The following is a 27,317-nucleotide window of genomic DNA, read 5'->3' as shown; positions in this document are numbered from 1 at the left end:
CAGGCAGTTCACATACTCATAATTGAAATGCTATTTTTTTTTTTAAAAAAAAAGGTTTATTTGGTAGGTGCAGTGGTGTATGTCTGTAATCCAATCCCGTGGCAGGGAGTTGAAATTTGAGGTGGATCATTGGGCCCGGGAGTTGGAGACCAGCCTGGGCAGCACAGTCAATCCATCTCTACAGAGTACAGAATTAATGAGGTATGATGGTGTGTTCTATGAGTCCCAGTTATTCCAGGAGGCTGAGGCAGGAGGTCGCTTGAGCCCAGGAGAGTTGAAGAGACTGCAGTAGGCTGAGATCCACACCCACTGTACTCCAGCCTAAGGTGACAAAGTGGGGCTTCATCTCTCAAAAAAGAAAAAAAAAAAAAAGAAAGGGGTTTTTTTTTGTTTGTTTTGTTTTTTTTGTTTTTTGTTTGTTTGCAAGAATGGGAGCTTTGGGGAAGTAGGTGGCAGGCATGAGGGTGTTTGTTGTCTAATTCACTCAAAGCTTTTCTGCATGTTTGGAAAATTTCATAATAAAAGCAGCACAGGTCAGGAAGGGAAGGATGCCTTTGAAATATTTTTTATTTATTTATGTATTATTTTTTTGAGACAGAATCTCGCTCTGCCACCCATGCTGGAGTGCAGTGGCGTGATCACTGCAAACTCCATCTCCTGGTTCCATCGATTCTCCTGCCTCAGCCTCCCAAGTAGCTGGGATTACAGGCACCCGCCACCACACCCAGCTAATTTTTGTATTTTTAGTAGAGACGGGGGTTTCACCATGTTGGCCAGGCTGGTTCCGAACTCCTGACTTCAGGAGATCCACCCGCCTTGGCCTCCCAAAGTTGGGATTACAGGCATAAGACACGACACCAGGGCAGAAATATATTTTAAAGAAATGAAAGGCACCCTCCAACGGGACACGCATTTGAGTGGAGACCACCAGCACCCTAAGGTGTGACCCTGTGTGACCCTGAAGGGCGAAGCATGCTCCCATCCCAATCCCCTTCTGTCTATATTACATCATGACAACCTCTGGAGATGGGCACCTGATAGCATTGGCCCCTTTTTTTTTTTTTTTTTTTTTGAGACAGAGTCTTGCTCTGTCACCAGGCTGGAGTGCAGTGACGTGATCTCCGCTCACTGCAACCTCCACCTCCCGGGTTCAAGTGATTCTCCTGACTCAGACTCTCAAGCAGCTGAGACGACAGGAGCACACCACCATGCTCAGTTAAGTTTTGTGTTTTCACCATGTTGACCAGGATGGTCTTGATCTCTTGACCTTGGGATCCGCCCACCTTGGCCTCCCAAAGTGCTGGGATTACAGGCATGAGCCACTGTGCCCAGACAGCATTAGTCCTTTTTAAGATGGATAAACTGGAGCTGGGCACAGTGGCTCATGCCTCTAATCCCAGCGACTGGGGAGGCTGAGGCAGGAGGATCACCTATGCAGGTCAGACCCCCTGCCACCTGGGAACACAGCCATCTCCTTCTGCTTTGAAAGTTGCCAGACACATAACCAAGTTAACCAAAGCTGAGGCAGAGCTAAGAGCTGCTGGCACCTGCAGCTCCCAATGAGAAGGTTTTCCTCGCAGCAAAGCATGTCAATGTCATAACACATCCCATCACAAGTTCAAGTTATCCATTTGAACCTGACCATTGACATGCATAACATTCTGCTCTCCACCGCTTTGCAAACTGGAAGGATCTGCTTGTGAGCTTTCATTGGGGAGAAATGAAAAAGAAAAGTTTGGAAGGTTAGGTGCAATGGCTCATGCTTGTAATCCTAACACTTTGGGAAGTTGAGGCAGGAGGATTGCTCAAGGCCAGTTCAACACTAGCCTGGGCCACATAGCGAGACCCCATCTCTACAAAAACATAAACTAAAATAGAATTAGCCTGGTGCGGTGGCATGCACCTGTAGTTCCAGCTACTTGGGAGACTGAGGTGGGAGGAACACTTGAGCACAGGTGTTCGAGGCTGCAGTGAGCTGTGATCGCACCACTGCACTCCAGCCTGGGCCACAGAGTGAGACCCCATCTCGAAAAAAAGAAAGAAAGAAAAGCTTCCAATTCTGTTTCCAACCCATTTCTGAATCTCCGAGACTCTTATTTCTAGGCAAGAGGACCTTAGAAGGGGGCAGAGGGATCTGAGACCACCTCTCCTTACGGTGAAGGCAAACCCAGAGTCCTTGGTGATGCCCCAAGGCCACGGGAAGACGGAGGAGCGCCGGCGTCGTTGGGCCATCAGCCCAGCCCACCAAAAAGGACCATCCTCCCTGGACACGCCAAAGGAATCAGAAACATCATAATCTTCCAGTTCCTCGAAAACCTGCAGGCAAAGGGGGACAGAGACTGGTCAGCTGAAGTTTTCTTTACAACCCAAACTGGCTCTCGTGGGTGCAGCGTGCTCCCATCCCAACCTCTTTATCACATCATGACAACCTCCAGGAGATGGGCACTGGTAGCCTCAGCCCATTTTAAAATGGGCAAACAGGAGCCAGGCACAGTGATTCGTGCCTGTAATCCCAGTCGCTGGGGAGGCTGAACCAGGAGGCTGGCTTGAGCAAAGGAGTTCGAGACCAGCCTGGGCAACATAGCAACACCCCGTCCCTACAAACATAGAAAAAATTAGCCAGGCATGGTGGTGCATGCCTGTAGCCCCAGCTACTCTGGAGGCTGAGGTGGGAGGATCGCTTAAGCCCAGGAGGTATTGACTACAGTGAGCTATGATCACGCCACTGCACTCCAGCCCAGGCAACAGAGCAAGACCCCAACTCTAAAAATAACATAAAATAAGACGGGAAAATTGGAGCCAGAGAGACGAGACCTGGTCCAATGTCATGTTGCAAAAATCTGATGACCTTGACTCCCTGATCTTGCAACTGTGCTAAAGCAGCAACAAGGATGTATCAAACACCCATCAGGTTCCCTGAGAAATGAACCTGACGGAGAAAGCAAATCTGGATTCAAATGCAGCTCTTCAATTATTAAAATGGGAGATGGGAAGGGGAGAGCAAGAGAAGGTAAGGCCCCATGGAGGTACCAGAACCCAAACCCGAGGGCTCTGCTCACCTGGGCAGGAGTCAGCCGGAACCCAGACCTGAGCAGGTAGACACTCTTATCAATTGCGGCGACACACACACAGCTGCCCCTTGCAGCCCTGATCCGCAGGTCGACAACCTCCCCAGGTTGGGTCTCATTTGCTGAATACGTCACTGAAACCTGGGCGCAAATGCGGCAAGGGATAAGAAATTTGGTTCAGTTGGCTGGGAGTGGTGGCTTACGCCTGTAATCCCAACACTTTGGGAGGCCGAGGCGGGTGGATCACCTGAGGTCAGGTGTTCGAGACCAGCCTGGCCAACATGGTGAAATCCCGTCTCTACTAAAAATACAAAATTTAGCTGGGCATGGTGGCAGGTGCCTGCAATCCCAGATACTTGGTAGGCTGAGGCAGGAGAATCTCTTGAAGCCGGGAGGCAGAGGTTTCAGTGAGCTGAGACAGCATTGTTGCACGCCAGTCAGGGCAATAAGAGTGAAACTCCGTCTCAAACAACAACAAAAAAAACTTGGTTCAACCCAGGTTTGGTCCAGTCCAGAGGCATCTCTTCTGCCCCGCCCATGCACCCCCTGTCTACCGAGGAGAGTGGGTCTTTGCCAGCTCAGCTGGGAACATGGCCTTGCCACCTGGTTGGAACTGGTCCCATACTGTGATGGGCAGCTGGTCATTGTGCAGCGGACACAAAAAAGGGAACACGGAGGGACAGGGAGAGATGGGAAGGCAGGTGCTGGCGGAGAGCATGTGGCAGTTTGTTTAGAAGTTGCAGGGAGGAGCCAGGCACAGTGGCTCACACCTGTAATCCCAGCACTTTGGGAGGCTGAGGCGGGAGGATCACTTGAGGCCAGTAGTTCAAGACTGGCCTGGCCAAAGTGGTGAAACCTCGTCTCTACTAAAAATACAAAAATTAGCCAGATGTGGTGGTGCACTCCTGTAATCTCAGCTACTCAGGAGGCTGAAGCAGGAGAATTGCTTGAACCCAGGAGGCAGAGGCTGCAGTGAGCCGGTATCATACCACTGCACTCCAGCCTGGGTGACAGAGCTAGACTCCGTCTCAAAAAATAATGGTAATGATAAAAGTTGTTGCAGGGAGGGGGACAGGAGGCTGAGGGTGCTGATGGAAACAAGTGCTTCACCTTAAATCCTGAATTCAACAAAGGCAGAAAACAATTGATGGCTTTCCTTATGTGTTGTGAACACAATCTCCTTTTGGGTGACTTTTGGAGATGCTTCAGTAAAGATGCAACTCATGTTCCCACAATTCCTTATGTCACACTGTGACACAACATGAGTCTCAGGTGTGTACAGACCCCCTGGCCAGCACCTTGGAGAAGCCCCGAGGGCCCTTGGCTGTGTCCCGGGTTCAGTGTGCAATGCTCTACCTGGTTTTCGAAGAAGGTCTCAACTGCAAATTGAAGGCTGTCGGCGACCCCTTCTCCATTCTCCCTGACATAGAAGACCAGCAGGCGACCGAGGGGGACCATGCTGGGGGTCACGGCCAGACGAAGAGAGGTCACACACACATTGACCTCAGCTGCTGGGGCTGGTGGGGGCTCTGAGGTGAGCAAAAGTAGAGAGAAGTGGTGAACTCTCCGCATCTGACATGCAACCTCAGCCATTCAGGCTCTGCCCCAATTTGCCCTGCACTATACTCCTGTCTACACATTAAGACAGTCTGCATCTTCGGTTTTGAAATGCCCTTCCCAGGCTACATCCTCAGTCAATGCTGACTCTTCCCATTGACTCAGCTCTAGGGTCACCATGGGCTCCTACAGAGCAGGCTGGAATTTGCCTAGAATCATCCTCTCTGCCGGGGAACACGGTCCCTTCTCCCTGACCAGCCCTCTGCTTCCTCCGTGGACAGCAAAACCACCTTGGCCTGTCCAGGCAGCACCACTCCAGCTCCCCAGTATGCCCCTGACCCCCGATCCCTCCCTCTGATTGGCTCCATCTTGCTGGGGCTTGAGGCCAACAGACCTGGGCAGCCATTATTTGCTGACTTGAACTGAGTTCATACTTCCTTCCTTGTGGGTAAGTGATCCTTAAAGGATAGAGGATCTTAGAAGCCTGTCCAGGCACTCCCAAGTACTCTACTGTAAGAGAATGAGAGTAGAAAGGCACCCAGTTCCAGAATGGGCCATCTGTCAGCTGGTTCTGTGCAGAGCTCAGAGCAGCCAGTGGACAGGGATGGTTGGGGGAACTGGGGACAGAAGGAAACTCATGGCAAATAGGAAGAGGTGGGTACCCAATCAGCCTTGGGGTTCAAATCCTGGCTCTGGCCCTTACTAGGCAATGGAAAAGCCCCTGAAACCCCCAAGTCACAGCCCATTCATCTGCAGATGGACACAGTGGAACCACTACCAGCCCAGGCTGCAGTTGAGTTAAATGGGGACAGATTGTGGGGAGTTCCAAGCCCAGGGCCGGCCCTGGACAAGGGTTCCAGGAAGACATAAAGCCCCTGTTATTTCACCCAGAAGAGAAGAGAAGACCAACAGGATGCAGGTACACCATGCCAAAAGCACAACTCTGGCCAGCAGTTGTCAACCAAGGCAATTCTGCTACCCAGGGGATGCTGGCAATGTCTGCAGACGTTTTTTGGTCATCATTGCTGGAAGGGATGCTACTGGCTTCTGGTGAGTAGAAGCCAAAGATGCTGCTCACCATCCTACAGTGCATGGGATGGTCCCAAATGTTGACAGTGCAGAGGGTGAGAAAGCCTGCCTAAGAAAGAGGGATCTTCTCTTTCTATCTAATCATCCATCCATTCATATCTTCATCCATCCACCATCTACCCATCCATCCACCCACCCACCATCCACCCTTCCCTCTATTCACCAACCATCCATCATCCACCCACCCAACCACCCACCACCATCCTTCCATCCACCCACCACCACCACCATCCATCCATCCACCCATCCCTCTATTCATCATCCATCATCCACCCACCCATTCACTATCCATCCATCTGTGTATTCATCCATCATCCACCCATCCATCCACCATCCAATCATCTATCCATCTGTTCATCCATCCATCATCCACTCATCCACCCACTATCCATCCATCTATTCTTCCATCCATCATCCCCCATCCATCCACCCACTATCCATCCATCTCGATCCAACCATCCATTCATCCATCATCCACCCATCCACCCACCCACTATCCATCCATCCATCCATCTATTCATCCAATCATCCACCCACCCATTATCCATCCATCCATCTTTCAGTCCATCCATCCATCTGTCCATTCATCCATCCTTTTGTCCATCCATTCATCTGTCCATTCATCATCCATCCATCCATCCATCCATCCATTCTTCCATCCATCCACTATTCTATCAGTCCATCCATCCAACCATCCATTCATCCATCTTCCTATCTGCCCATCCATCCATCAATCCATCCCTCCATCATCTATAGGGCTATTGGCATCTAGGGAGTGGAGGCCAGGGATGCTGCTCAACATTCTACAGTGCCTCCACCACAGAGAATGATCTTGCCCAAATGCTGATAGTGCCAAGGTTGGGAAACCTTGCCTTAGCCTGAGAGACCCTGCCTGTTTATCTATCTATTCACCCATCATTCTATCTATCTACCTACCTATCTCAGTGATTCTCACTTGGGAGTGACTCTGCCCCCTGGGGATAGTGGCAATATCTGAAGACTTTTTAGGTCATCATACTGTGGAGAGTTGGTACTACTGGCATCTGGAGGGGAGAGACCAGGGATGCTGCTCAGCACCCTACAGTGCACAGAGTGCCACTCACTCTAGAGTGATCCACCCCCTTCTATATGTCTATAGTGCTCAAGTTGGGGACCCTGTATTGGCAAGAAGGGCTTTGAAGAGGAGGAGACTAAGGAAGTCTCCTGGGAGGAGGGGAGGAGGGCCTTATAAGGAGCACATGGTATCAAAAGGAGAGAAAAGGAAGAGGACTCATAGGCAGAACCACCTGGGCAAAGAGGCAACAGCACAGTGTGGGCCAGTGCAAGAGCCCAGTCTGTGGCTGGCTTGTCCCTGTCCCCTGCAGACACAGAGTGAGAAGAGCCTGGGGCCTGAACCTCTCCACTTCCAGCGGCTGATCACTGTCCTCCTGGACCAGTCTGGTATTGTTAAGGATGTGTCCCCTCTGCCCCAAGGCAGGCTCCCCTCTCTGCTGGGTCTTGCCTTGTCCCTCCTCACAAGAGCGCTCATCTCAGTCTCAATGGTTCAGAAGGAAGAACAGGAACCTTCTCCCTGCTGCCCAGCTCACCTGTCTCAGAAAGGTGTGTTAAACGAATCGGTTTCTCCAGGGCAGGGGCTGCCCGCTTGCTTCGCTGCTGGGTGACGTGGGCAGGCTGCTGGCCCGATAGCACAATATTGCCCCGTGCAGCCACCTCGTAGTACAGGGTAAAGTTGCAGGGACATGTGGACTTCACAGAAAAATCGGCTTCTTCCCCAACCTATGGAAGACACGCAGCATGGGGGACCCTGCCTGGCACCAACGTTGCAGCCCACCACAGGGAGACGGCCACTCTGGGGCCAGAGGGAGGCTGGGATGGCTGAGGGAGCAGAGTGCCCAGCATCCAGTCCTGGCCCCTAGTTTTGTTTTGTTTTGTTTTCTTTTTTAAGATAGTGTTTCACTCTTGTTACCCAGGCTGGCATGCAATGGTGAGATCTCGGCTCACTGCAACTTCTCCCTCCTGGGTTCAAGTGATTCTCCTGCCTCAGCCTCCTTCCTGGGTAGCCGAGATGACAGGCACCCGCCACCATGCCCATATTTTTGTATTTTTAGTAGAAACAGGGTTTCACCATGTTGGCCAGGCTGGTCTCAAACCCTGACCTTGTGATCCACCCACCTCGGCCTCCCAAAGTGCTGGGATTAACAGGCGTGAGCCACCGCACCCAGCCAGTGGCCCCTAGTTCTGTATATGGCCTGAGGCTCACCTCCTTGCAGGATTGTGGTATAGATGAAACGTGACGATGGTGTGAAAGCCCTCAGTAAGGTGTCATGCAGTAAAGAATTGAACCTGGCCCAAAGAGAAGGCTGGCCTTTGCCCATAGCTCCTGGGAGGTGATTTAAGCTCTTCGAATGTCCTGCCTGATAAGAGCGTCTTTGTCTACTTGGGGTCTTGGGTCACATCAGGTAGTAATAAATATGATTTCTGGAGGAGGCCTTGGGCCATGCAGCATCAGATCAACCTGTGGAGAAGCTGGGGAATGAGATTAGTCACGGAGGCAGGTGGTCATCTATGTCTATGTGACTGAGCCCCAGTGAAAACTCTGGACACCAGGCTGGGTGTGGCAGCTCATGCCAGTAATCCCAGTGCTATGGGAGGCCAATGCAGGAGGATCACTTGAGGCCAGGAGTTTGAGACCAGACTGGGCAACATGGCAAGATCCCATCTCTATTTGAAAGAAGAAGAAGAAAGAAACAGAACTCTGGACACCAAGGTTCCAGGGAGCTTCCCTAGTTGGCAGTACACCATGCATGCTGTCCCACATCTCTGGTGGGAAAATAACACTGTCTGTGCCTCTACGCAGAGAGAATAAGTAAGTTCATGATCAGAATTCTTCCGGACTCTGCATCATCAGCCTCTTGTCTTCGCTGATTTTCATGTGTCTTGTTTAGTGCAATAAATTGTAACCGTAAGTATAACAGCTTTTAGTGAGTCCTGTTAATTCTTCTAGAGAATTAAAGAAACTGCAGTAGTGTGAGGACCCCCAAACTCTGCAATTGGCATCAGAAGAAAAAGTTGTCTTAAGAACTGTTTACGGCCAGGCACAGTGGCTCATGCCTGTAATCCCAGCACTTTGAGGGGCTGAGGCAGACAGATCGCTCAAGTTCAGAAGTTAGAGAGCAGCCTGGGCAACACAGTGAGACCCCCATCTCTACAAAAAGTACAAAAAAAAAAAAACTGGCCGGGCGTGGTGGCACACGCCTGTAGTCCCAGTTACTCAGGGGGCTGAGGTGGGAGGGTCGCTTGAGCCTAGGAATTCAAGGCTGCAGTGAGTCATGATCGCACCACTGCACTCCAGCCTGGGTAACAGAGTGAGACCCTGTCTCCAAAAAAATAAAAATAAAATACTGTTTCCTAATTTTGAATGTGCTAATGCCGCCAATGGGCTGGGCCTTCTCTTAGGATATGAACTCAATGAGTTGGGTCCTATCATAGTCCCCAAGTTCCCAGAGGGGAAAACTGGAAACTGAGGCCTTGGTTCTTTGTCCAATGTCAGTGAGTGTAGGGCAGGATTCATACTCAGGGGAGCTGATGCTAAGGCCCCACACTGAACCCTGAAGCTGCCATTATTCTGATATCAGGCAAGCTAAGGCCTCCCAGGTCTTAAGATCTCCCTAGGGGGTTGGTGTGGCCATGTCCAACACTTAGCCCTAGGAATCCCCTCCTCTGTTCCATGTTTTGCAATCTGTGACTGTCTCCAAATGTTGGGATCACCCTAAAAGCCCAGAAGAGGGATATCTGGAGTAGGGGAAGAGTGACATCCTTGCTGTGGAAGCTTGAGCAAATCCTTTCACCTCTCTGAGCCTGTTTTCCCATCTGTAAAATAAGGCTGTTATCTCCCGGACAGAGGGTCCTGAGGCTCCAATGAGATGATGTGTGTGTCATACTCAACATTGTACAGTGCACACTGTAGGTGGCTAATAAGTGTCATTCTGGCCAGGTGCCAAGGCTCACACCTGTAATCCCAGTACTTTGGTAGGCAGAAGTAGGCGGATCACTTAAGCCCAAGAGCTTGAGATCAGCCTGGGCAACAAAGTGAGACTCCGTCTATAAAAAATCAAAAAACTTTGGCCAGGTACAGTGGCTCACACCTGGTAATCTCAGCACATTGAATGGCTGAGGCGAGAGGATCGCTTGAGTCTAGGAGTTCAAGACACGCCACGGCAACATGGTGAAACCCCATTTCTACAAAAATACAAAAACTAGCTGGATGTGGTGGTGGGTGCCTGTAGTCTCAGCTACTCAGGAAGCTAAGACGGAAGGATCACTTGAGCCAGGGAGGTCAAGGAGCAGTGAGCCATGATCATGCCACTGCACTCTAGCCTGGGCAACAGAGTGAGATCCTGTCTCAACCAATCAATCAATCAACCAGTATTTTTTAAGTAAACAAATAAATAAATAGTAAGAAAAATAAATGTCATTCTACCTCCCCCTAAAGGAAGAATCTGTCTGTTTAAGAAGCTGGCCCTAAGGGACTCCCAAAGCCAAATTTGGAAAATTTGAGCAGCAAAAAGAAGAATGTCAGCTGAGTGTGGTGGCTCATGCCCGTAATCCTAACACTTTGGGAGGCTGAGGTAGGCAGATTGCTTGAGTTCAGGAGTTCAAGACCAGCCTGAACAACATGGCGAAACTCCATCTCTACAAAAAATATTTTAAAATTGCTCGGTGTGGTGGCACAAGCCTATAGTCCCAGCTATCTCAGGGGGCTGAGGCAAGAGGATCACTTGAGCACAGGAGGCCAAGGCTGCAGTAAGTCATGACTGTGCCACCACCTTCCAGTCTGGGGTGCTATGGTTTGGCTGTGTCTCCATCCAAATCTCATCTTGAGTTGTAGCTCCCATAATTTCCATGTGTTGTGGGAGGGACCCAGTGGGAGAGAACTGAATCATGGGGACAGTTTCCTCCATACTGTTCTCATGGTAGTGAATAAGTCTCATGAGATCTGTTAATTTTATAAGAGGTTTCCCTTTTCACTTGGTGCCCATTCTCTCTTGTCTGACACCATGTAAGATGTACCTTTCACCTTCTGCCATGATTGTAAGGCCTCCCCAGCCACATGGAACTGTGAGTCCATTAAACCTCTTTTTCTGGCTGGGCATGGTGGCTCATGTCTGTAATCCTAGCATTTGGGGAGGCCAAGGCAAGCGGATCACCTAAGGTCAGGAGTTCAACACCAGCCTGCCCAACATGGTGAAAGCCTACCTCTACAAAACTACAAAAATTAGCCAGGCACGATGGCAGGTGCCTGTAATCCCAGCTACTCAGGAGGCTGAGGCAGGAGAATTGCTTGAACCTAGGAGGCAGAGGTTCCAGTGAGCTGAGATTGTGCCATTGCACTCCAGCCTGGGTGACAGAGCAAGACTCCATCTCAAAATAAATAAATAAATAAATAAATAACAATAAACCTCTTTTTCTTTATAAATTACCAAGTCTTGGGTATGTCTTTATCAGCAGCATGAAAATGGACTAATATACTGGGTGACCAAGCAAGACCCTGTCTCAAAAATAAATAAACAAAAAAATAAAAATAAACAAAGAAAGGAAAAAGAAGAGTGTCGAGGTCATGAAAGACAAGGAAAGACTAAAATTTTCAGATTGGAGGAGACCAGGGAGATGTGATGACTACATGTGATGTGGGACCCTAAAGGTGATCCCGGATCAGACAAGGCCATGAGTGGGAAAACTTGGGGAAATCCAAATCAAGTCTGGAGTCTGGTTAACACTGATGTCCAGTGTTGATTCTTAGCTATGACAAATGGATCATAGTCTTGTAAGATGTTAGCATTAGGGGAAACCTATCAAAATCTCAATGGCCTTTTTTGCAGAAATGAAACTGATCCTAAAATTTATATGAAAACACAAAGGACTCAGGAATCTTGAAAAATAATAATAATGCTGGAGGACTCACACTTCCTAATTTCAAAACTTACTACAAAGTTACAGTAATCAAGAGAGTGTAGTACCAGCATAGGGAGAGACATAGAAACCAATGGGATAGAAGTGAGAGCCCTGAAATGAATCCAGACAGCTAAGGGCAACTGATTTGAAATAAGGGTGCCAAGACCATTCAATGGGGAAAGAATAGTCTTTTTAACAAACAGTGCTGAGACAACTGAATAGATGCATGCAAAAGAGTGAAGTTAGTCTGTGTGTGGTGGCTCACACCTGCAATCTCAACACTTTAGGAAGCTGAGGTGGGAGGATCACTTGAGCCTAGGATGTTGAGCTGCAGTGAGCTATGATCACACCACTGCACTCCAGCCTGGATGACAGAGCAAGGTCCTATCTCAAAAAAAAAAAAAAAAGAGAGAGACAGAATGAATTAATTTGGATCCCTACCTCACACCATATAAAAAAATTAACTCAAAACAGATGAAAGACCTAAATGTAAGAGCTGAAACTATAAAACTCTTAAAAGAAAACACAGAAATAAATCATGACCTTGGATTTGGCAATGGTTTCTTTGAGATGTGGCACCAGAAGTACAAGGAGCAAAAGAAAAAGAGAAATGTGATTTCACCAAAATTAAAATTTTTTGTTGCACTAATGGACTCTGTCAGGAAAGTGAAAAGATAACCCATAGTACAGGAGAAAATGTCTGCAAATTACACATCTGATGAGGGCTAGTATCCAGAATTTAGAAAGAACTTTCACAACTCAACAAACATAAACAATCCAATTATTAACAGTAGTGGGGCCGGGTGCGGTAGCTACATCTGTCATCTCAACACTTTGGGAGGCTGAGGCAAAGAGGATCACTTGAGGCCAGGAGTTCAAGACCAGCCTGGGTAGCATAGTGAAACCCCTAAAAACCAAGTGCATACACACAAGTGAGCATGCACACACACAAAAATGCACATGCACACCTATGCATAGTCACACATGTGTGATACAATCATGCAGTCACACATGCAGGCAAACACTAAATGTAAATTACATTTTAGGGTACCCCTTGAAAATCTGAATATTGCCTATGAATTAGACAATATAATTCAGTGAACGTAATTTTCTTAGGTATGACCTAAGAAAATGGCCCTGAGGTCAGGTAATATAATGCCTTTTTTTAAGTATACATTATGGTCAAGTATTTAAGAGTGAAGCACTATCATATCTGTAACTTGCTTTCAAATGCTGCAGCCAAAAAATGTGTAGAGAAATGGGTGGATGGGTGAATTGGTAGATGGACGGATGGATGAAGGGAGGGACAGAGGGAGAATGGATGGAGGAAGAGTGGATGAATGGAAGGATGACGGGTGCATGTATGGATGGATGAATGAAGGGTGGACGAATGGATGAAGGGCAGATGGATGGTAGATAAATGGATAGGGGTAGTGGGTGGATAGCTGGGTGGAGAAAGGAAAGAAGGAAGGAAGAAAGGAGGGAGGGAGAGTAAATGGACGGATGGATGATGGAGGGATGAAGGGAGGTGCAGAGGGAGGGTGGATGGATGGATGAAGGGTGGATGGATGGAGAGAAGATGACTGGATAAAGGGTAGTAGGTGGATGGATGGGTAGAGGGAGGGAGGGAGGAAAGAAAAAGGGAGGAAGGGTGAATTAATGGAGGGAGAGAGGACGGATGGATGGAGGGATGAAGAGAGGGATAGATGGAGGGATGGAGAGAGGGATGGAGGGTGGATGGAGGGATTAATGAAAGGATATAGGCAAAACATTAATTTATAAATCTAGGTGAAAGTCTTATGGTTGTTTATTACATTAACGTTTTCAATTTCACTCTAAATTTATAAATGTCCCCCTTATAAAAAAGACACCCACACAAAAGTCCCCTTCTGCTTGAGATCTTGGGGTGGAAAAGGAGAGCACAAACCTTTCTCCTCTTCTTTACTAAATTTGTGGCATCAAAACAATCTTAAAAGATTGGAGTGACAGCCCCTGTTTAACAAGCAAAACAGGTTCAGAAGGGTAGGTGCTGAGACGTGGAGAGTTGAGACCCCAGCTCCCCGCTGCCTGGGCCCTGGTGCTAGAAGAGAAAGAGGTCCCCACACCATGCCCATCCTAGCCCCAGCATGAACCCATCTTCCCTCTATGCCCTGAGGTTATGCCTGGGCCACTCACAGCAGTTTGGTGGGAAGGAGGAGCTGGCGTTTGCTGAGCCACCTCAAACTGGATTGAGATGTCACCCGGGGAGCAAAATCTAAGTGACAGAGCCAGGTCTCCCCTAATCAGAACAACAGTCTGGCCAGCTGAGAACACAAGGTTCCTTCCTGCCCCCTGAGGAGGAGGCCAGTGCCAGTGTCCCCGCCCTGCACCACTGGTTTAATGGCATTACAACAAGAACAGTGTGTTCAGCCAAGCTGGGCATGATCCTGTCTGACTTCTCATTCTTACAACCTCTGCAAAGGGCTGTTAATCCCAGGAAACAGGCAGTCTCGGCGCCACGATTCCTCCAAGCTGAACCCCAGGGGCCTCGATGTGATCAGAAAAGGAGTGAGAGGTTTATGGGCTAGTAGGGCCCTGGGTGCTGTAATGGCAACTGGTTTCCATTAGGGGTGACATTTCTGCCAAGGCTGGGGCTGTAGCTTGAGCCAGAGGCTCTGCTGGGATTGCGGCCAGGATGCCAACGGCCCAGCCAGTGAGCCTGCCACCAGCCCACGGAGTTAACAGAGGGGTGATGGACTTTAAATATAGATGTGTATGGCCGGGCGCGGTGGCTCACACCTGTAATCCCAACACTTTGGGAGGTCGAAGAAGGTGGATCACCTGAGGTCAGGAGTTTGAGACCAGCCTGGTCAATATGGTGAAACCCTGTCTCTACTAAAAATACAAAAATAATTAGCCGGGCATAGTGGCAGGTGCCTGTAATCCCAGGTACTCGAGAGGCTGAGGCAGGAGAAGTGCTTGAACCTGGGAGATAGAGGTTGCAGTGAGCTGAGATTGTGCCACTGCACTCCAGGCTGGGCGACAGAGTGAGACTCTGTCAAAAAAAAAAAAAAAAATATATATATATATATATATGTATGTATGTATCTAGATGTCTATGAACACGCATGTACACAGCATATACATATATATGCACATATACACAGTTGACCCTTGAAAAATACAGGTTTGTACTGCCCGTGTCACTAATATGTAGATTTTCTTCCACCTCTGCCTGAGACAGCAGGACCCACCCCTCCTCTTCCTCCTCCTCCTCAGCCTATTCAACATGAAGACGACAAGGAAGAAGACCTTTACAATGATCCATTCCCACTTCATGAACAGTCAAGATATTTTCTCTTCTTTACTACTGTTTTTTTTTACCTGCGCCTGCCAGTGTACCTTATGATTTTCTTAATAACATTTTCATTCCTCTAGCTTACATTATTGTAAGAATACAGTATATCATACATAGAAAGTACAAAATCTGTGTTCGATGAGTCTTTATGTCATCACTAAGGCTTCTGGTCAATAGTAAGCTACAGGTAAAGTTTAGTTAAGTTTAGTTTTGAGACAGGGTCTTGCTCTGTCACCCAGGCTGGAGTACAGTGGCATGATCATGGCTCACTGCAGTCCCAATCTTCCAGGCTCAAGCAATCCTCCTGCCTCAGCCTCTTGAGTAGCTGGGACTACAGGCATGCACCACCACATCCAGCTGGGGTTTTTTTGATTTGCTTTTGTTTTGATACAGATGGGATTTCACCATGTTGCCCAGGCTGGTCTCAAACTTCTGGGCTCAAGCTATTCTCCCACCTCAGCCCCCCAAAGTGCCGAGATTACAGGTGTGAGCCTCCACACCCGGTTGGGAACTCTACTTTTTGTTCAAGGTTTTTATAAACTTACAACTGCTCTTAAAAACTTAAGTCTATTGGCCGGGCGCAGTGGCTCACGCCTGTAATCCCAGCACTTTGGGAGGCCGAGGTGGGTGGATCACGAGGTCAGGAGATCGAGACCATCCTGGCTAACACAGTGAAACCCCGTCTCTACTAAAAATACAAAAATTAGCTGGGCATGGTGGCTGGTGCCTGTAATCCCAGCTACTTGGGAGGCTGAGGCAGGAGAATGGCGTAAACCTGGAAGGCGGAGCTTGCAGTGAGCTGAGATCTGGCCACTGCACTCCAGGCTGGGTGACAGAGCGAGACTCCATCTCAAAAAAAAAAAAAAAAAAAAAAAAGGAAAGAAATAGCAATGGGCTGGGCGTGGTGGCTCACATCTGTAATCCCAACACCTTGGGAGGCCAAGGTGGGCAGATCATGTGAGGTCAGAAGTTCAAGACCAACCTGGCCAACATGGTGAAACTTCATCTCTACTGGAATACAAAGATTAGCCAGGCGTGGTGGTGGGCACCTGCAATCCCAGCTACTCCAGAGGCTGAGGTGGGAGAATCACTTGAACCCTGGAGACAGAGGTTGCAGTGAGCTGAGATCACGCCACAGCACTCCAGCCTGGGTGACAGAGTGAGACTCTGTCTCAAAAAAAAAAAAAAGAAAAGAAATAAATAGTAATGCATGCATGCATTCCACAGAATTCTCCCCTTGCTGGGGAGATATGGGATCCCTGTGTCACCTGCAGTGTTAGGTCCCTTAGAGCAGGGGTCCCCAACTCCTAGGGCCATGGACCAGTACTGATTCATGGCCTGTTAGGAATCGGGTAACACAGCAGGTGATGAGTGGCAGGCCAGCAGTCAAAAATCTCATCTGTATGTACAGCCGCTCGCCATCACTCACATTACCATGTGAGCTCCGCCTCCTGTCAGATCAGCAGCGGCAGCATTAGATTCTCCCACGAGCGTGAACCCTATTGTGAACTGCGCTTGCGTGGGATTTAGGTTGCATGCCCCTAATGAGAATCTAAAGCCTGATGATCTGTCACTGTCTCCCATCACCCCCAGATGGGACTGTCCAGTTGCAGGAAAACAAGCTCAGGGCTCCAACTGCTTCTACTTGATGGTGAGTTGTATCATTGTTTCCTTATATATTGTAATGTCATAATAATAGAAATAAAGTGCAAAATAAACATAATGTCCTTGAATCAGCCTGAAACTATCCCCTGCACCTGTGCCCCGGTCCGTGGAAAAATTGTCTTCCACAAAACTAATCTTTGGTGCCCAAAAGGCTGACTACTGCTGCCTTAGAGGCTCACTCATGCTGCTTTTTATTTGAGAAGGAATATTGCTTTGTCACCCAGACTGAAGTGCAGTGGTGTGATCTCAGTTCATTGCAACCTCCACCTCCCAGGTTTAAGCAGTTCTCCTGCCTCAGCCTCCCGAGTAGCTGGGATTACAGGCACGCACCACCACACCCGGCTAATTTTTGTATTTTTAGTAGAGATGGGGTTTCACCATGTTGGCCAGGCTGGTCTCAAAATCCTGACCTCCAGTGATCCGCCCGCCTCGGCCTCCCAAAGTGCTGGGATTACAGGTTGAGCCACGGCACCCGGCTCATGCTGCTTTTTGGATCCCGCATGGCCCAGGAAGGGCAGCACCTGAAAATCTTACCTGCAGTGGGTGGGAGGGTGGCTGTAGCTGCAGGTAGCACTGGCTGGGGGAGTACCAGCTTCCGAGGGAGAGGTAGCTGGGCAGGTACTGAGCCCCCACGGGCTTTCCGTTCAGTGCTGTCACCTTGGTCTGAAGAACAGAAGACACTTGGGTCAACACCTGAGTCCCAAGAGCAGAAAGGGGGTCTTGGGGATGCTTCTGCCTGCTCTGCTCAGAAGCAACACCCTCTCATGCTCCAGTATCCCTTTGGAGAACCCCCTCCCCAATCCTCAGGGAATAGTATCCAGTTGTCCAGCCCGGTCTTCCTAGCTCCAAGAAGCAAGCGTCCAGCTGGGCTCTGTGACTCACGCCTCTAATCACAGCACTTCGGGAGGCTGCAGCAGGTGGATCATCTAAAGCCAGGAGTTCAAGACCAGCCTGGTCAACATGGTGAAATCCTGTCTCTACTAAAAAAAAATACAAAAATTAGCCAGGAGTGGTGGGGCACACCTGTAATCCCAGCTCCTCGGGAGGCTGAGGCATAAGAATTGCTTGAACCCAGGAGGCAGAGGCTGCCGTGAGCCGAGATCATACCATTGCACTCCAGCCTGGGCAACAGAGCAAGACTCTGTCTCAAAAAAAAAAAAGAAGAAGGCCGGGCGCGGTGGCTCAAGCCTGTAATCCCAGCACTTTGGGAGGCCGAGACGGGCGGATCACGAGGTCAGGAGATCGAGACCATCCTGGCTAACACGGTGAAACCCCGTCTCTATTAAGAAATACAAAAAACTAGCCGGGCGAGGTGGCGGGCGCCTGTAGTCCCAGCTACTCGGGAGGCTGAGGCCAGAGAATGGCGTGAACCCGGGAGGCGGAGCTTGCAGTGAGCTGAGATCCGGTCACTGCACTCCAGCCTGGGCGACAGAGCGAGACTCCGTCTCAAAAAAAAAAAAAAAAAAGAAGAAGAAGAAGAAGAAGAAGAAAGTGTCAAAAATTGGTCGAAGGGTGTTGGGGGCCAGGCACAGTGGGTTCATAGCTGTAATCTCAGCATTTTGGGAGGCAGAGGTGGGAGAATCACTTGGGCCCAGGAGTTCAAGACCAGCCTGGGCAACACAGCAAGATCCGGTCTCCACAAAAAAATTTTTGAAAATTACTGGGGCGTGGTGGCGCATCCCTGGAGACTCATCTACTAGGGGAGGTTGAGGCAGGAGGATCACTTGAATCCAGGAGTTCAAAGCTGCAATTAGCTATGATCACACCATTGCACTCCAGCCTGGACAACAGAGCTAGACCACGTCTCTGAAATCATTTTAAAAAGAAGTTGGGCTGGGCGCGGTGGCTCACACCTATAATCCCAGCACTTTGGGAGGCCAAGGTGGGCAGATCATGAGGTCAGGAGATCAAGACCATCCTGGCCAACATGGAGAAACCCTGTCTCTACTAAAATACAAAAAATTAGCTGGGCATGGTGGCATGCACCTGTAGTCCCAGCTACTTGGGAGGCTGAGGGAGGGGAATCATTTGAACATGGGAGGCAGAGGTTGCAGTGAGCCAGGATCATGCCACTGCATTCCAGCCTGGGCAACAAGAGCAAAACTCCATCTCAAAGAAAAAAAAGTTGGCCTGCCTCTGTCTCTGGCTCCTGGGACTCTAAATAGGGTATAAATGGGCCACACCAGAAAGGCCAGTTGTGTGATTAGACCGCTGGGCTTTGAGTCACAGGATATCAGCCCCACCTCCAGGGAAGGGAGAGGGCAGGACACTGAGATCAGTCCCATGGCCAGTGATTTAATCAATCATGCAGATGAAATGAGTTCCCTACAAAAAACTTTGGATGCCAAAGCTCAGGTGAACTTTCCTGCTTAGCAATGCTCAACTTGTGGGGATGATATATCCTGGTTCTGTACAGAGCACACACAAAGCTTCCAATCTGGGAATCGCCCAGACCTCGCTCTATGCATCTTTCTCTTTGGTTGGTTCTAATTTGTGTCATTTTGCTATGGTAAAGCTGTAATTAAAAGGTGGTGGGAGGGCCGGGCGCGGTGGCTCAAGCCTGTAATCCCAGCACTTTGGGAGGCCGAGACGGGCGGATCACGAGGTCAGGAGATCAAGACCATCCTGGCTAACATGGTGAAAATCATCTCTACTAAAAATACAAAAAAATTAGTCGGGCGTGGTGGCGGGCGCCTGTAGTCCCAGCTACTTGGGAGGTTGAGGCAGGAGAATGGCGTGAACCCGGGAGGCGGAGCTTGCAGTGAGCCGAGATCGCGCCACTGCACTCCAGCCTGGGCGACTGAGCGAGATTCCGTCTCAAAACAAACAAACAAACAAACAATAAAAAAAAAAAAAAACAGGACAGTGGGCCCAGCACAGTGGCTCACAGCTGTAATTCCAGCACTTTGGGAGGCCGAGACAGGTGGATTGCCTGAGGTCAGTAGTTCAAGACCAGCCTGACCAGCATGGTGAAACCCTATCTCTACTAGAAATACAAAAATTAGCCAGGCGTGGTGGCAGGGGGGGGCACCTGTAATCCTAGCTACTTGGGAGGCTGAGGCAGGAGAATCACTTGAACCTGGGAGGCGGAGGTTGCATAAGTCAAGATTGCACTCCTGCACTCCAGCCTAGGTGGTAGAGCAAGACTCTGCATTTAAAAAAAAAAAAAAAAAACAGAACAGTGGCCCAGGTGACCAAACAGCTGCTGTGTGTCGAGCAGCAGATCCAACACAAGAAAGCGTGAACACATCTGGCTGTGAATGTCGAGTGGCAAAGGCAGTGGCTTCGGTAGTTAAAACCTTTAGGGACATGATGCCCACAGAGGACAAAGTGACCACAGTGTCCTCAGTTCCCATCTACGTATTTACTCTCTGCAGGGCCGCCAGGTCCACTGCCAGTTCCCAAAGCCAAGCGCTGGGACATCCTCTCCAATCCCTCCTGTTCTTCCCTCCCCTGATGATGGGACATCAAAGCCTGCCGATCTACTTCTTCAAGAGCTCCAGTTTAGGGACCTCTCTGTCCTCACCTCCTGTCTGCCTGCCTGGGCCCTCCCTGAGCCACCCCTCACTGAAGACTCTGGAGTGATCACTGCGTATCAAAAATCAGATCAGGCCAGACATGGCGGCTCATGGCCTGTAATCCCTATGCTTTGGGAGGCTGAAGTGGAAGGATGGCTTGAAGCCAGGAGTTTGAGACCAGTCTGGGCAACATAGCAAGATCCCATCTCTACAGAAAAATTTATTATTTATTGATTTGTTTGTTTGTTTTTGAGATGGAGTCTCACTCTGTTGCCCAGGCTGGGGTGCGACGGTGCAATCTCGGCTCACTGCAACCTCTGCCTCTCAGGTTCAAGCAATTCTCCTGCCTCAGTCTCCCGAGTGGCTGAGATTATAGGCGCCTGCCACAACATCTGGCTAATTTTTGTATTTTTAGTAGAGACGGGATTTCCCCATGTTGGCCAGGCTGGTCTCAAACTCCTGACCTCAGGTGATCCGCTCAGCTCAGCCTCTCAAAGTGTTAAGATTACAGGCATGAGCCACCGTGCCCAGCCTCTACAGAAAATTTTAAAAATTAGCTGGGTGTGGTGCTAATTACAGGCATGCACCTGTAATCTCAGGTACTTGGGAGGCTAACTCAGGAGGACTGCTTTAGCCCAGCAGTTCGAGGCTGCAGTGAGCTATGATGGTGCCACTGCACTGCAGCCTGAGCAACTGAGTGAGATGCTGTCTCTTAAAAAATAAAAAATAAGATCACTCTTTCCCCCGATACTGCCTTCCACAGAGCACCTCTGTGAGGTGGCGGAAACCACTACCCAATCTCTTTCCAAAATGACTCAATGTGGTTGAGCGCCTGTGAGACCATATAATCACGGTCTGCCTCTGAACCTCCACCCAGGCTGTTCCACCCTCCCAGAAGCAGCCTGGTTGACGTCCCCATAGTCAGGAGTCCATTTGGAGAGATCCCCTCTGACAAGACTCCTTTGCTACAACTGGTCCAGGCACCCTTATCTCTCTTTGACCTACCCGATCCCAGGATGGCTGTGTTGTCCATCCCACTGTCCAGTGGAACGTGTACTGCTGTAGGGCTAGGATGGGCTCCAGGCCCACTGATCAGGTGCCTGCACCCAGCCTAGGGGAGTCACCAAGTCCGTACCTACTGAATAACAAGGGTCCATGGGACTCACCCACCTCAAGCCACACGTGCTGGGCTGACGTGGGGATGGAGGGGATTTCAAACCCCACCAGTCCACCCTGGGACACAGCTTCACTGGTGTAGATGTTATCCTTCGGTGTCAGCTCTGCCTTAATCTGGACCGTCACCCCCTCAGCTGGGCTGCCATCTGGGTAGGATAGCTCCACCTAGAAAAGGTCACCCAAGACACAACAGAGTTAAGACGGCCATGCGCCCCAAACTGATCTGCAGAATCAACACAATCTCCACTGGAATCCCAGCAGGCTTCTTTGTAGAAATTGACAAACTGCTCCTGAAATTCACACGGCATCCAACGGGTCCCAAATAGCGAAAACAATTCTTAAAGGGAACAAAAAAGAAGGACTCACAGGTTCAGGCGTGGTGGCGTGTGCCTGTGGTCCCAGCTACTCAAGAGGCTTCCAAGTCAGACATGGAAGGGTGGGTGCAGTGGCTCACACCTGTAATCCCAACACTTTGGGAGGCCAGAGCAGGAGGATCACTTGAGGCCAGGAGTTCCAGACCAGCCTGGGTAACATAGTGAGACCTCACTACAAAAAACTTAAAAATTTCAGGAGTGGTGGCATGTGCCTATGGTCCCAACTATTCAGGAGCCTGAGGCAGGAGGATCACTTGAGTCTAGGAGTTCAAGTCTGCAGAGAGCTATGATGGTGCCACTGCACTCCAGCCTGGGTGACTGAATGAGACCCTGTCTCTTAAGAAAAAAAAAAATGTTTTAAATGAAGTTGCATCCCTACCTCATACCATATACACAAATAAACTCAAATGGATCACAGACCTAAATGTAACAGCTAAAGCTATAACATTCTTAGAAGAAAACATAAAGGTAGACCTTCATGCCCTTGGATTTGGCAAAGAGGTCATGAAGTACAAATTACATGTGCCGGCCATTAGTCTGATGCCATATCAGGGTATGGACAGTTCAGTGTGACACTTAAACCTCACCCATTCAGACTGGTTGGAGAGCCAGCTAGAATGAGGCAGACATGGATGTTTTAAAAGGAGCTTCTGAAGAACCCTAAAACAGCCCTCAGCTGTGCAGGTATTTGGTGATGGAGTGAATCAGGATTCAGCCCACATGATCCTCATTAACCACTCCCTTCTTTTTTTTTTTCTTTTTTTGAGAGACAGAGTCTTGCTCTGTTGCCCAGGCTGGAGTGAAGTGGCCCGATCATAGCTCACTGCGGCCTCTACCTCTTGGGCTCAAGCAATCCTCCTGCCTCATCCTCCTGATAGCTGGGACCACAGGTGTGCAATACCATGCCTGGCTAAGTTAAAAAAAAAAAAAATTTGTAGAGCTGAGGTCTTGGTCTATTGCTGAGGATGGTCTCAAACTCCCAGTCTCAAGCAATCCTCCCACCTTGGTCTCTCAAAGTGTGAGCCACCAACACCTGGGCTATTTTTATTTTTTGTAGAGACTGGATCTCACTATGTTGCCCAGGCTAGTCTCACACTTTTGGCCTCAAGTGGTCCTCTTGCCTCAGCCTCCCAAAGCACTGGAACTACAGGCATGAGCCACCATGCCCAGTCTAACCACTCCTTTCTTGAACGCAGATGGTAGATATTTTCTGTCATATGTGAAATGCTCTTTACCACATTTGTAGCCTTAGACCTCTTCTTCACACACATTCTGACCCTGCACAAGGTACTTTAGTTTCTACTCAAGCTGGGGCCCTCAAAGCCAGGGACACAGGAGATAGGTCTCTGTGCATGGGATAGAGGTGGTTCCAACACTGGCACGGAGAAGAAAAAGGAGGTTCCAAAGCAGAGCAAGAGGGTCAGAACTCAGTGTGAGGACAGCCAGCCAGCAGCCCTCATGGACAGCAAAAGGGAACTGGGTGCAGGCAGACGCAGGGCCAGGGGTGTGGCCCACTTTCCCCTTGCATGACACTGGGCTCTGTTGGCCTTGCCCCACTCCTGCTGCTGCAATTGGGGTGAAGTTACCCCAGGTTTATTTTTTTATTTTTTTGTTTTTTTTATTTGAGACAGAGTCTCACTCTGTCTCCCAGGCTGGAGCGCGGTGGTGTGATCTCAGCTCACTGCAACCTCCGCCTCCCACATTCAAGCAATTCTCATGCCTCAGCCTCCTGAGTCACTGGGATTATAGGTGTCCACCACCACACCTGGCTAATTTTTGTATTTTTAGTAGAGACAGTATTTCACCAAGTTGGCTAGGCTAGTCCTGAACTCCTGACCTCAGGTCATCCACCCACCTGGGCCTCCCAAAGTGCTGGGATTATTGTCATGAGCCACCATGCCCAGCCTACCCCAGTTTAATAGTTAAAATAATAATAATGACTGGGTGCAGTGGCTCACACCCGCAATCCCAGCACTTTGTGGGTCTGAGGTAGGAGAACTGCTTGAGCCCAGGAGTTTAAGACCAGTCTGACCAACACAGCAAGATCCCATCTCTACAAAAAATTAAAAAATTAGCCAGGCACCGTGGCTCATGCCTGCAATCTCAGCACTCTGGGAGGCTGAGGCAGGTGGATCACCTGAGGTCAGGAGTTCGAGACCAACCTGGCCAACATGGTGAAACTCCATCTCTACTAAAAATACAAAAATTAGCGGGGTGTGGTGGGGTATGCCTGTAATCCCAGCTATTCAGGAGGCTGAGGCAGAAGAATCGCTTGAACCCAGGAGGCAGAGGTTGCAATTAGCCAAGATTGAGCCACTGCACTCCAGCCTGGGTGACAGAGCGAGACTGTCTCAAAAATAAATAAATAAAAATTTAAAAATAAAAAAAATTTGTTGGGCCTGGTGGCTCATGCCTGCAGTACCAGTTACCCAGGATGCTGAGGCAGGCAGATTGCTTGAGTCCAGGATGTCGAGGCTGCAAGGAGCTATGATCTCACCACTGCACTCCAGCCTGGGCGACAGAGCAAAACCCATCTCTAAGAAAAAAACATATATAAGGATCACGACATCTGGACACCTCAAAATTTACTGTGCATAAGACTTGAGTGGTGGGTGGGAGGCAGAGGCTCGTTCAAAATGTCACACAGGTCTGCACCTGTCAGTCACAGGAACAGGAGATCTACCTCTGCAGGGCTCTCAACTTAGGTCCTCAGGGGCTAAAATCAACCTGGTGAAGGGCCAGGAGTGATGGCTCACTCCTGTAACCCGAGTACTTTGGGAGGCCAAGGCTGGAGGTTCACTTGAGGCCAGGAGTTCGAGACCAGCCTGGCCAACATGGCAAAACCCCATCTCTACTAAAAATACAAAAGTTAACTTGGCTTGATGGTAGGTGCCTGTAATCTCAGCTACTCAGGAGGCTGAGGTAGGAGAATCACTTGAACCTGGGAGACGGAGGTTGCAGTGAGCCGAGATGGAGCCACTGCACTTCAACCTGGGCGATGGAGTGTGACTGTGTCTCAAAAAAAAAGAACCCATTGAAGAAACAGGACTGCCTTAGAGGAGCTGCTTTAATAAATGGCTACTCAAGGCCGGGCGCGGTGGCTCACGCCTATAATCCCAGCACTCTGGGAGGCCGAGGTGGGTGGATCATGAGATCAGGAGATCAAGACCATCCTGGCTAACACGGTGAAACCCCGTCTCTACTAAAAAAATACAAAAAATTAGCCGGGCAAAGTGGCGGGCTCCTGTAGTCCCAGCTACTCGGGAGGCTGACGCAGGAGAATGGCATGAACCCAGGAGGCGGAGCTTGCAGTGAGCCGAGATCGTGCCATTGCACTCCAGCACTCCAGCCTGGGCAACAGAGCAAGACTCTATCTCAAAAAAATAAATAAATAAAATAAATAAGTAAATAAATAAATGGCTACTCAAATGTCTGCCCAAGTGGAATAGAGTAGATCGTCCTTTCCCCTGGAGGAAAATGTCCCCTGCCCCTCACCTGGAACACCAGCCCTCACCACACTCCGCAAAGGTTGTGTCAGGGGATCCGTTTTCAGCTGAGTCACCACTGCGGAGCTAGTGGCTAGTGGTGGTGGTTTCACAGTGGTCCTGGGGCGGGATGTGGTACAGTCACCCCCAAGTTACCTTCCCCACATAGGCCAGGCCCGGCTTGAACTGCTTCCTCGTGTCCTTGGAGTACCGGATGTCCACCAGCTGCCTCTGCACGGGGGTGGAGTCGTCGAACGCCACCTGCTGGCTCCCGTCCACACTGGTCACTGTGGCCCAGATGCTGACCCTGCCCCGGAAGTGCTCGGGGACGTCCGCTGGGATCATGTCCCTCACGCAGATGTCGAAGTCCTGGGAGCCGAGGATCTGGAGGGAGGAAAAACGCAGCCCGTGCTCGCTCAGGGTCGGAGTGTCCTTGAAGGATGTCCCTGAAACACACACCTGAGGTGCAAGACTCTTCAGCTGCTTGGAGGGCAGCTTGGAGGACATACCCAATCTATGCCACAGGACCGTGCAGAGGGTCCCTCACTGGATCTGGACAACATCCCAGGGAAGATGGATGTTGGCTCCATTGGGCAGAAGAGGAAAAAGGTGGCTCATGCCTTTAATCTCAGCACTTTGGGAGGCCGTGGCAGGCAGATCACTTGAGGTCAGGAGTTCGAGATCAGTCTGGCCAACATGGCAAAACCCCATCTCTACCAAAAATATAAAAAATTAGCTGGGTGTGGTGGCGGGCAGCTGTAATCCCAGCTACTCGGGAGGCTGAGGCATGAGAATCACTTGAACCCAGGAGGCAGAGGTTGAGGTGAGCCTGAATTGTGCCACTGCACTCCAGCCCGAGTTAAGAAAAAAAAAAAAGAGGCCGGGCGCGGTGGCGCAAGCCTGTAATCCCAGCACTTTGGGAGGCCAAGACGGGCAGATCACGAGGTCAGGAGATCGAGACCATCCTGGCTAACACAGTGAAACCCCGTCTCTACTAAAAAATACAAAAAACGAGCGGGTGAGGTGGCGGGCGCCTGTAGTCCCAGCTACTGGGGAGGCTGAGGCAGGAGAATGGCATAAACCCAGGAGGCAGAGCTTGCAGTGAGCTGAGATCCAGCCACTGCACTCCAGCCTGGGAGACAGAGCGAGACGGTTTCAAAAAAAAAAAGAGGAAAGAGATTCCCATGCTGACACAATCTCCCACAGCCCAGGCAACAGAGGGGGCATCTGAACCTGTTCAGCCCCACTCTGGGGCACCAGAACTCCCTCATTCAATTCCTATCTCAGGATCCCACCCTGGGACTTGGCAAATAATCCTTATTCAGAAAGAGCTGTGGAGTAAATCACTCCAGAAATGACAGAACTAAGACAAAGACCATGAGCTGGTAGCCTCCCAGGAGAATGGCTGGGATTCTCCAAGGTGCCAGTGGCAGGAATGGGAGAGGTGGGGGGTTATGGTGTCCAATCCATGGAAGAGAAGCCTCAGAGAGCAGAGAGATGGGCCAGGCGTGGTAGCGCACACCTGTAATCCCAGCACTTTGGGAGGCCAGCGGGGGTAGATCACTTAAGGTCAGGAGTTCAAGACCAACCTGGCCAACATGGTGAAACCCTGTCTTTACTAAAAACACAAAAATTGTCCCGACATGGTGGTGCGTGCCTGTAATCCCAGCTACTTGGGAGGCTAAGGCAGGAGAATTGCCTGAACCAGGAGGCAGAGGCTGCAGTGATCCAAGATCACGCCATTGCACTCCAGCCTGGGAGACACAGCAAGACTCCATCTCAATAAATAATTAAATTAAATTAAATTAAATTAAAGATATCTCAGATATAAGAGAGGGGAACCCATTGGAGCAGATACGTCCCAGGTGGGAAAGGGACTAAGAAGGAGCTTTGGGTGGGAGGTGAGGAAGAGCCAGTGCTGAAAGGGTTAATGTCAGGGCACCTACAGAGGGATGGGAATCTCCAGGAAGGAGGATGTCTGTTGTACAGTTGCCCACTCACAATGTAACATTATGCTGAAAGACCAAAAAAGGTTACAAAACTTTAAACATGTGGGAATGTAAAACAGTGCAGCCACATTGACAATTTGGCATTTC

At 49.7% G+C, this 27,317-nt stretch overlaps 1 protein-coding gene across 4 annotated transcripts in view; it reads right to left on the bottom strand.

Annotated features, from left to right (window-relative positions):
* CPAMD8 (C3 and PZP like alpha-2-macroglobulin domain containing 8) overlaps window positions 1–27,317 on the bottom strand; it is a 118,237-nt gene that overhangs the window by 61,850 nt on the left and 29,070 nt on the right. For all 4 annotated transcript variants that reach the window (XR_004180354.1, XM_031659787.1, XM_021930849.2 and 1 more), the window contains exons 11-17: window positions 25,378–25,605; window positions 21,357–21,527; window positions 17,203–17,331; window positions 7,301–7,490; window positions 4,425–4,597; window positions 3,060–3,209; window positions 2,155–2,316 (exon numbers count right to left, since the gene is read on the bottom strand). Coding sequence is in view for 3 of the 4 variants with exons in the window: in XM_031659787.1 (XP_031515647.1) it covers window positions 2,155–2,316; window positions 3,060–3,209; window positions 4,425–4,597; window positions 7,301–7,490; window positions 17,203–17,331; window positions 21,357–21,527; window positions 25,378–25,605 (1,203 nt within the window). In the remaining variant the exon portion in view is untranslated. The remainder of the gene's footprint in view (window positions 1–2,154; window positions 2,317–3,059; window positions 3,210–4,424; window positions 4,598–7,300; window positions 7,491–17,202; window positions 17,332–21,356; window positions 21,528–25,377; window positions 25,606–27,317) is intronic.

This window comes from Papio anubis, chromosome 20 (genome assembly GCF_008728515.1).
Source record: "Papio anubis isolate 15944 chromosome 20, Panubis1.0, whole genome shotgun sequence".
Taxonomy (NCBI): Eukaryota; Metazoa; Chordata; class Mammalia; order Primates; family Cercopithecidae; genus Papio; species Papio anubis.
Note: the sequence above shows the minus strand (reverse complement) of the source record. Positions and strands in the feature narration are given on the sequence as shown.